The sequence below is a fragment of the Schistocerca cancellata genome, chromosome 3 (assembly GCF_023864275.1).
Source record: "Schistocerca cancellata isolate TAMUIC-IGC-003103 chromosome 3, iqSchCanc2.1, whole genome shotgun sequence".
In the NCBI taxonomy this organism is placed as follows: Eukaryota; Metazoa; Arthropoda; class Insecta; order Orthoptera; family Acrididae; genus Schistocerca; species Schistocerca cancellata.
Window position 1 is genome coordinate 467,408,830 of NC_064628.1, and position 10,816 is coordinate 467,419,645.

At 44.4% G+C, this 10,816-nt stretch overlaps 1 protein-coding gene across 1 annotated transcript in view; it reads right to left on the minus strand.

Moving 5' to 3' along the window:
• The window catches only part of LOC126176369 (uncharacterized), a 101,281-nt gene extending 90,673 nt beyond the window's left edge, over positions 1 to 10,608 (minus strand). The window contains exons 1-2 of the mRNA XM_049923525.1: positions 9,750 to 10,608; positions 9,058 to 9,559 (exon numbers count right to left, since the gene is read on the minus strand). Of these exons, the coding sequence (XP_049779482.1) occupies positions 9,058 to 9,559; positions 9,750 to 10,608 (1,361 nt within the window). The remainder of the gene's footprint in view (positions 1 to 9,057; positions 9,560 to 9,749) is intronic.
• Between the last annotated feature and the right edge of the window lie 208 nt (positions 10,609 to 10,816).

Here is a 10,816-nt window from a genome sequence, read left to right on the forward strand (position 1 = left end):
GTTTATTTAAATTTAAGCAATCGTTGCTTTATGGATACAACAGTAACTTGTCTTTCCACGTCAGTCATTTTGAGACCTCACAGCTGGATCAATCGCCAGTTGTCTTATTATTCAAACGATCAGTATGGCATATCATTCGAATCTGTTTTTCTCGCGATTTTCATCAGTGCTGTCAAGCTTTACACATTTCACATCACTTGCGAATTAGTATGTTTTGTTAATGAGTATTTCAGGTTAATGCTAATTTTTCATAGAAGTTCATGTTATAACCCCTGTGTACATAGGAAGCTAGGCAAAGTATATGATGTATTATAATGTTGACTTTGCATGTGAACGTAAGTCAGTTTCGCTTTTGTGACCAAACTGTATATTGCCTACTTTGAACTTTTCTGTCTTGTAGCTTCAGACCAAGATATTTTAGTTAGATATATTTGTCAACACTAGTTACCGTTCGATGCAGAGTACAACTATGCAGCTTTAAAATTGTAAGTGTAATTAAAATTTTATTGATTGGTGAATTGCTGTCTTTCGTTGGTAAAGTGTAGCTTCGCCAGTTTTTTGCGAGCAGACGGTTGTGCAGTATCATTAAGCTCACCTGATCCATGTGAATAAAGCCTAATGCTGACAAGCACGATAGCGTAAATGAGTTATATGCAGGGCTACCATAAATGATTCATTATTTCTGTATTCTACGAAGTACTGCACGGAGAAACATGATTGATGCATGACTAGAACCATAAACTGACCAAGGTGGAATTTTGATTATGAGTTCCCCTGTGGTCACACGATATTTCGTTACAAAATATTATTTATAGCCGACCGATTAAGATGCTATTGTTTCTTCATGTCTGATAAAACAGGATTCCACGTCCTACTTAGCGGGGATGCATTATCACGATTAATGATATTATCTGCTAGTCTGATTTCAACAGATTCTTTTAAAACACAATCCCAGTACCGAGAAGCATTTGCAACCACTTGAGTCTCACTGTAAAGCATCCTGTGTCCCTCTATAAGGCAATGCTCAGCCACCGCAGATTTATCTGGTTGTAATAATCGCGTATGGCGTAAGACTCCTCCGGGTATTATGATGGGTGGTGATTTTAACTGCGTATTGCGTCCTGCTGATAAATCTCCAAATTTTAATTTCTCTCGTGAATTACATGAATTGGTCTACTCCCTACGCCTAAATGTCGCATGGATACGTAAATACAAGACGTTAGCTAAATTTACCCACTTTACTGCGACTTCTGGTTGCAGATTAGGTAGGTTTTACTTATCAGACTGCCCGAGTGATAGTATTCTTAATGTTGAAATCATCCCAGCTTCCTTTACGAATCACTGTTCTGTGACCACAATTCTCAATCAGGAACGTCTATCAGTCAAATTGTTTTGCCCTCCGGGGATGTTAAACGTCGCTCACATAGCTGACCCCTCTCGATGCCATGATGCGAGTCGTGTGGGAGCGTACTCTACAGTCCACTGGAAAATACTCTTCCACCCTTGACTGCTGAACACAGCTAGCAAAACCGAGGTTCAAGCAAACTTTGATACTTTTCTGTGCTGCCAAAGCGCGAGATTTTCGGAGAACTTATGAATATTATTATCCCTTACTGCGTGAACTTACTGCTGCTTCGGAACACGCCCCTCTGCGAATTGCGGATGTTAGGCGTGTAAAGGCTAAATTGCTGACCTTGAAGAGAATACAAATGGAAGGTTTAAAAATCCAGTCGAAACCACGTTCATTGGTGACGTAAGAACTGACTTCCTTATATCATTTACTTCGGCATCAGACCCGTCGCCGGGACGCGCTTGTATTCATTATGTCACGACAGGTGATGGACGAATCGCAATGATACACATGTCTTACGCAAAGCTTACTACCCAATTTTATCCGCTTCCCTCAGTGACGGAGAAGAGCCTGCAACAAGTGTCTGGTCATTTCTTATGGAAGAGAGATATATTTCGCCTACGGTATGAGGTGATTACGAAGCCTCGTTCCTTTGGGGGCTTGGACCTGTGTGATACACGAAGGAAGACGCAGGTATTAATTTGACGATGACTCAAGAAACTGACACATTCACGTCTCATTTATTGCTTTGTGTCCCTCCTGCTAGTCTTGAACCCTTATTGTTGTCGGTCGCATAAATCAGAAGTCAAAACACATTCGTGACTTCTACTTGCGGTGAGCTATTTAGGGGCTCACATCTTATGAAGACCTATCCTCACCATCAAATTCCTAAAGCAATCGCTTGCCCGAACCTCATTGAAAGAGAATCGCCGCGAACAACCTGGACAATAATTTCGTTCAATATTAGTCTTACGATTTTGCCGATGCGCGTAGCGTCCTCGTGGTATAAAGTAGAAAATAACTTCATTCCAACGAACGAGCGGCTTTTTCGTATTGGCTTAGTGACACTGATTTACGTAGTCACTGTACGTCTGCAGATGCGATACGACATCGCTTTACTTGTAGATGTCATACGGCAAACGGGTCTTGGATCAGGACACAATTGGCCATCCTTACTCGATATTTTGAGACTTCATACACTACAGAAATCACATAGCACCCAGATTCTTCTTTCCTTCCACGGTCGAAAACCCATACCGTTTTGTGTTTACTGGGACACTTCGGTCATTATGTTGTAGAAGGCGAGGGGCAAGATCCCATAAACTTCATGCAGTACATGATCACTATCTACTGGACATGCTTGCGAATGCCTCGAAATCGAGACCTCTTCATCAACATGTTGAATGTTGTTTTCCGTCGGCAAGGTGTTGGTTAATTTAGTATTTCTGATGATAAGTGTTTTTCTTTGTTATGTATGTTCCCATATGATTGCTTCGGCTTGTCCTGCCCTGGTTTCCCTGTTCGTTTAGTTTTGTGATTTGACTCAGCATCGCTCCAGTTCTATTTCAAAATGTGTGTAGAAGAATTATAGATACACATGAGCGTATACAATCCTTGCAATCAAATAGGGATTTTTCTTACTTTCTATTTCGAATGTAATCTGGTTTCGGTTTTGCTGCTACTTATAGATTCTTATACAAACTATACAATATATTAAGAACACAAAATAATTAAAAATTACGAAATAACCATATAAAATATGTGTTGATACATATAATATGAGCTTGGTGGTGGTCTGTCGGCTACGTTCTCGTTTTTTTTCCTTTCTTCTTTTATTTATTATTAGGTTATCATAATTAATTTTTTCTCCCATTTGCAGCTTATATTACATGATGACTATGACCCACTCAACTGTCATGATAGTAACAAGTCACTGCCATACTTAAAAACATGATGCCGTCGGATAGAGTGCCTGCCATGTAAGCAAGAGAGCCCGGGTTCGAGTCCCAGCTGGGGCACACATTTTCAACTGTACCAGTTCATTTTTATCAACGCTTGTATGCAGCTAATGCTTTGTATTGCATCATAATTTCATTCTTCGGGAATTGTAAGATCACCAATGGTATCTGTTCTTTCAGACCATCCTCATATTCATATAAGAATTAAGGTATGTCCACTGCTAGTTCACTGTCTATGGACAGTTTGTTACCACCAGTTATGAATTGAGCAGGCAATTACTTCTAGATCATTTTGTCAGTTAACAATTATAGTCAACTTCCGAATGCTAATTACAGTCAGATTGCTTTATCCAAGATTTCTGTCCATGGGAAGTAAGGAGATTCATTTACATTCATACCATATCTTTTGCCAAAGATTGTTTGTGATATTTGTTACGCACCGAGTTTATTCTCACCCATTACACTTTTGTTTGCTTACGTGTATTGTGCATCCTGATATTTGGGTTACTCGGTAGCGAATGTTTGACGTCAGTAGTTCATTATTTAGGATAGATTTTTTGCAGTGATTATCACTACACGTGCAAGCGCTCAGTTGCTTGTGGGAGGGGCCATCTCTTGCTAACCTTATTCTTCCGTGTATTTCGCATTACGTTTACGGTGGGTGTTTCTCGGTAGTAAACGTAAATTCTGGGGTAGGAAATCATAATAGGTACGCACTGACTATTATTACAACATTGCATTCTGCGCAATGAGGAACCGTTGGCAAGATCGAGCCTTGTAGTTTATATAAAAGAAAAGGTAAATATCTTGAGCCAGATAGTCTTTTTTTCCCATCAGGGGTTTGAGTAGGTATTAGTGGACATCTTACGAAACTGTATGCTTTAAAATGTAATGTACATCACAAAATCTTCCACATGATTTGCTGCGGTTTTCCAAGTCGTTGGCTTGTGTGTATTGTTGTTTTCTCGGCTGCGTATGAAGCATTTGCTCAAGCTCTCTGCTGTGGCCGCACTCGTCGGACGTCGTAGCCCCTACTGCGTCGGCATCCCACTTCACCTCCAACAATCACAGGATGCCTGCCTGCATCACAGGGTGTATATTCACCAGGAAAACCTATGTTAACTGTGTCGTCAAAACAAAGACTTACTGGTGGTCACAACACAACACAACACACCACCTGGTCTCCACCAACGGCCGCTATGGATGGCTACCCGTTCGCGGAGCCTACAGAAGAGAACAGCTTCACCAGAGGTCGCAGGTAGCCTAGGAACTATTTTGCAATGCGAGGCACATGATCACAAATGGTTCCAGCAGATAAATAAGCCAACAGGTTTTATAAGGCGGCCCACTGCCGGTAAAAGACACATCGCAAGGGTTAGATCCCTGCCTTCAAAGGCGACAACTTGCAGAGCCTGGGCTACGCTCAGGGTGAAATCTGTGTTTCGAGGCACCTGTTGCTGTTGCCGTGTCTGTCCATCTGTCTGTTCGTCTGCCTGCCAGCCAGTGTCTTTCATCCACCATCAACGCTGCCTGCAACCGCAGATGCCACTTGGTGCTTGCCACAGCCGGCCATCTGTCCATCGCCGTCCATTGTCGCCATGCCTGCTGCCCATCCATCCGTCCGTCTGTTGCTCTCTATCCATCAGAGTGTTTCCACCTTCAGTGTCATCTAGACCTCCACCTCCCCCTCTTCCACTGCCACTTCCTGGAGTGCCACTGGTAGCCTCCCTCCTTATACCTTGCCTCGCCACCCTCCTGTAACCCATTCCCCCTGCTGTGTACCCCACATCTACACCCTTCCCCCAGCCTCCACACGCACAAAAGCCCCACCACTTCTGCCCCCATCCTCATGTACGCCTCTGCTGCCGCCTCCACTGCCACCCCTCAGGTGGTCGGTTTCCCCTTTCTCACCCCCCTCCCCCAGTCACTTCACCATCTGCATCCCCCACATGCATCATGTTACGCCAGGCCACAATCGCCACCACTGAACCAGCTGCTTCTCCCGGCACTTCCACCATGCATATGAGATCTGCCGTCCTCCACCTCTCTCTCCTCCGCATCCCTCTCCCCTTCTCGCAGCCTACAGTCTCCAAAAAACCTCAGAAGTGCGTCTTTTCTGACTGCTCCTGCCACTTACAACTAAAAGGCACCACATCTCCCTCTCGCCCTGTCATCTCCAAAGACACCACCCCTCCTCCTAACACACATACCCCAGCCCACACAATCCACACCCGTCAACCCTGGACCCAAATTTCCATAATGCCTGTACACTCACCATTGAAATACGAAAGTATCTACCTGGCGCTTTCGTCTCCCACCTGATTCCTCGCAGGGACTCCATCCTCATCAAGTCCCCCTCCCCCTCTTTTCACATGGACCTCCTCTGTAAACTCCCGCATGTTATGTTTGGCCTCCACACAGCCCTGACATCCTTCCATTCCTCCTCCACTCCCCATTAGCTTCAGCCTCCTCATCATCCCCCTACCTACAACAATGTGATTACCAAGCTCAGCCAGGTGACTGCAGAGGATGAGGTGATGGTGGAACTCACACCTTGACCTGGATATCCACTCTGCCTGACATTTCCACAACGCCTCTGGTCCCACCTATCTTATGTGGGTCTTTTCAGAGTTCACCCTCTTCATTGACACCTCCTCACCCTGGGTGCCCTGATTTTCCACTGGCACCATCTTGTAGAATCCTCCAAATCCCCTCCCCAATCCTACTGCTGCCAGCGCTGACTCATGTACAACAATCACCTGACCTCCAGCTGCAAAAAACTTCTCATCTGCCCCCACTTCAAAGCCTTGTGCTTTCTTAAAAACTGCCCCAACCTCACTGCCCCTCCTTCCTGTAACACATGCAATGGCCCTATCCCACCTACTCCCAAAAGTGTAGAGCTAAACCCCCTCCTGCCACCTTTCAGCTTACCATTCCTGTCTGTCTCATTAATCCCTCTGTCCATCCCAACAATTCCTTCCATCCACCACTATGGCTGAAGACATCATCCAGTTCCCCACCACAGTCCTCCAAAATACTCATCATTTTCAGCACCTCCACACCATTTACTACCACAAACAAACCCACTTCACCTTCACCCACCTCAACACCCTAGCTTAAGCCTCTTCCCTTCTCTCTCACTTCAGCCCCCTCTCTTCCCATCATGGTGTGGCACAAGTGGCTCATCCTATTCCAGAACATCCGTTCCTTCAGCACCAACAAATACCTACTCATGAACACTGTCTCCCATCACCAGGTTGACACCTTCCTACTGAACGAAACCTTTCTCCAGCTCCACCATACTCTCTGTGCCTATCCCTATATCCTCCTCCCCAGTGATGCTCCTGGTCCTCGAGCGCAGAGTGGAATTGCCATTAGCCACCTTAAACATATCCCAATCCAGCCACAAACCCTCCTCAATGACCCCACCGAACAACTTGTCCTCAGCATCTTCTTCCCCTCCCTCACCATTACCTATGCCACCACCTACGTCTGCTCAACCGCTCTTCCCTAAGATATCATCTCTAACATTGACTGCATCTTCTCCACCTATGTGATTGCCGCCAACATCAACATCCATAGCGAATCTCATGCTGCCCTTTGGAGGTGGCATCAGTTCCTCTCCACAATCAAAGGTGACCATGTTCCCCTTCCCCAGCACACCCATCCCAAAAGTGACACTACCCCCAATGTTCTCATTGCCTCCACCAACTTCCTTTGGCGTATCACCAGCGACATCCTTGACCCCACAGGTAGCGACCACCTCCCCATTCTTTTCACCATAATGTCTGCTCACCACTCCCTACTGTCTCCCCCCTTGCACCCCCTCCCAAGATCATCCATAACTACCCTCGTGCCAACCAGGATGCCTACCAGGATGCCTACCAGGACCCCATCGCCACCCAGGTCGAAAGCTAAACTCTTACCTATACCCATCCTAACAACATCATCCACACCTCAACCTTCCTTCAGAAGGCAATTACACTGTGGAGGCCCATGTTCCTACTAAAACCATCCACCACCACCCCCCAGTCCCAATCTCCCTCAGCGGGCTGTCCTCCTCCTCCATGTATCCTGGTGCCTCTATCGCTCCTTCCTGTGCACAGGGCTACACTCCTATACTACCAGAAAATACAGTGACACGTACGGAAACTTATTATTGCAAAGAAACGCTGGGACTGGCGCCAGACCTGTACATGCCTCAACGCCACCCTCCCTATCAAATCCTCCAAGTACTGGACTGCCTTCCATAGCCTTACTGGTTCCCAGTCTGCACCGAATTACACCTTTCTCCATAACGAACACCCCCTTCCCAACAACTCCAGTGAGGCCAACCATGTTGCATCCCACCTTTCTGAGGTCTTTCCCATTCCTGATGATCCACACTTTGATTACTCTCTTTTCCCCACTCTAACAACCCTACCACAACAAAGACCGAAAATTAATAATGATTGTGGTGTTGCTCACGCCGCTAAATACTGCATTTTCAGGCAACAACAAAGTTATTATGTGGCAGGTGTCATTAGAGTACAGTTAATAAAATCATTTCATGTAATTATGAATAAACTAGGCACTCATCTTTTCGTGTTTCGCACGCTGGTCTCGTTGTACAATCATGGCTCAATCGTCGAAAATCTAGGTGGTGATGATTCCAAGCTCAGATGCAAAGAGGCCTAGGTTTTATTCTGCTATGTTTAAAAGTTTTGTAGATGCGCTTCGCAAACCATTCTTGAAGATTAAACTTTTCAAAGTTAGCACAACGGTGATGTAAAAAAATAATCAGCACTCCGAATTTAAGTTACACTCCCTTTTAATTGCTTTTGTTGCAAAATCACGTAACACACAAAACACCACTTCACAATACAAAACATATTTGAAAATATCTTCCTCACTGTTAAAGTTCACATTTTATAAACTGGCGTCTTGCAAAATGACGTACAAGACTTCACTTTTGCAAGGTCCGACTCTCTAATTAACAACTAACTAATAATCGCTTATGCGCCCAAGAATCTGAGTTACAAGTATGACGAAGATCATAGTGACAAAAGAAAGAATACACATAAAAATAATATCATTGCAATATAAACATACCGATTTATCAAATTACCTCTACATTAATAAAATCAAATCTGAATGTTGTCTCAGAAATATGTTAACTACTTTACAGAAACACAGCAGAATATTGCTGGTATCGAGAGGTTGAGTTGAGGTACCATATTGGTTACGTAAGTCAAGTACCGTTACACCACCTACATGGAATGCACCCATACCTTGGTCACTCCACTTGCTCCTAGTCTCCACTACTAGGGGCAGTTGCCCCTCTGATATCAACACAAACAAACACAGCACACAAACTTATCCTGCAGTTCAAACATGACACGGATCCTGGTCATGACTGTGTCACCTACCACCACCCATAGAGAAAGCTCCTTCTCCTTCCTGACTGTACTTGCCCATCTCTATAACGTCATCCTCTCTATTGCCTTGTATCCCAACCTGTGGAAGACTTCCCACTTCCTCTTATTCCACAAACCCAACAAACCTACACTTGTAATCATATTCTTATTTTGATTTAATGTTGCAAGTTCTGTATCACTTGAATTAGTCGGAAAAGCAATTCTAGGATTACGTGCAATCACTTTTACAGAACAATGAACAATTCTACTACCATCAGGCAATAAATCGAATTCAGAAGGCGTCATATACAGAAATGGCCGATCAACGGGACAGTGACGCCGCCATCGCGACCTTGGGGGGCCCCTTTTTTTTATCAGTTGCTGATAAACGGGAATTTCTGCTAAAGGAGTAATCATACATACTGCTTTTTCATGTTCAATCACTTTGTATGCTAAACCGTATGTGAAAAATCTATGAACTTTGCGATATCTTGTAATGTTACCAGTATCTAATATAGAAGGAGCAGGTAATGGATCAACACGAGTATTAGGAGAATCACCCAGTACATTAGCAGATGGTGCTGCGGTGCCTGTTAACGTTTTTTTCTTCTTAGATCCACCAGATTGACCTGCTGCAGCCTGTCGTTTACCTGAATCTACCTGCATTGGCGAACTCATACCTTCGTCACTGTCAGAGTATGGTACTAAACGTTGTGGTGCAGAATGTTGTTGTATTTCTTCTGGTGCTTCTTCGTCTTCGTCTTCTTCGCTATGTGATACTTCTTCGTCGTCGTGATGTTCGTCTACAGAACTTGTTCCAGAGGCTGAACCAGATGTTGATGGGCGGTCGTGATCTATAGGCAAACCACGACGAACACGAGACATTAGCCATTGTTCATAGGCATACCGTTTCTGGCCTTCATGCATATACTCCCAATTAGACCGTTCCCACGGTGGAATTTCATAATTCTGAAGGCAAGAAACGTTACAATTAAAAAATATAACCAACAATTATTATAAACAACAAAAATTAAATTTACAAACCTGTTTTTTCGGCATTCGGTTGTTTCGGGTACAAAGTTTTTCCAATACGTTGTTCAACAGCTGTCTTCAATTTCAGTCCGTACTTTCCAACAAATGAATGCCAATTTCGTGTATGACTCCAGTCAATTGCAAAATCAATTATAGCTTTTGCATCCAATTGTTGAACTCGTTGTCTAAATTCTTCTTCTGTAAACGGTCGTTCCCTTGCTTCCTTTAGCAAATTATCGTATCCAACGTCGTGCTCTTTAGCAATGGCATCTGCTCCACTGCGCGGTGCGTCTATATTTATAGGATTTCCAGGTCCTACGTAATCACTACCAGGTAAAGTATATCCTTTCTTCTGTACACGTTCAACTAGTTTTGTAACGCCGTAAGCAGCACCTGCGGCGGCAGCAGTCGTCGCGCCAGCCGCTATCGCTATCTGTCCTGAACTTGTAATACCAGCTGTGCTAATTGCTGCCCCGTCCGTGACACTTTCAGATAACAAGGGCACCGTTTCGCTAGAGGTTGCTGTATCTGCACTGGGTTGACCTCGACCACGATTTCGTGGTCTATTTGGGCGGCGCCGCCGCACTCCAAGATTGCTTTCTTCTGGCGTTGTGTCAGGCACGCGTTCAAATTCAACTTTTTCGCCACTGGTATCATCGTATGCTGCATTATTGCCATACCGTATACGATTAGCAGCATCCTCTCTTTGCACTGTTCGAATATCATTAGTACTACGAGAACGATTAACATTTGTTAATGGAATTCTTTCGCCCATTTCAATGTCTTCCTCAGGTCCCGGATATAAAACACCTCCGTCGTATTGTATAGAGCCATGGTTGCCCGTGCTTAAATACTGATTTACCCAAGACATTTTGCTGACTACACTAAATAAATTATTACTACCTTTTATATACATTACGTTATCAAACAGCACTTGTCGGGCAACCTTTTGCTGGCGTGGGTGCTTGCTCAGATAATTGTCCTAAAAGGACAAATTATCTCGGCGGGACAGTGACGCCGCCATCGCGACCTTGGGACCCCGGGGGCCCCTTTTTTTTTATCAGTTGCAGACCCTCATG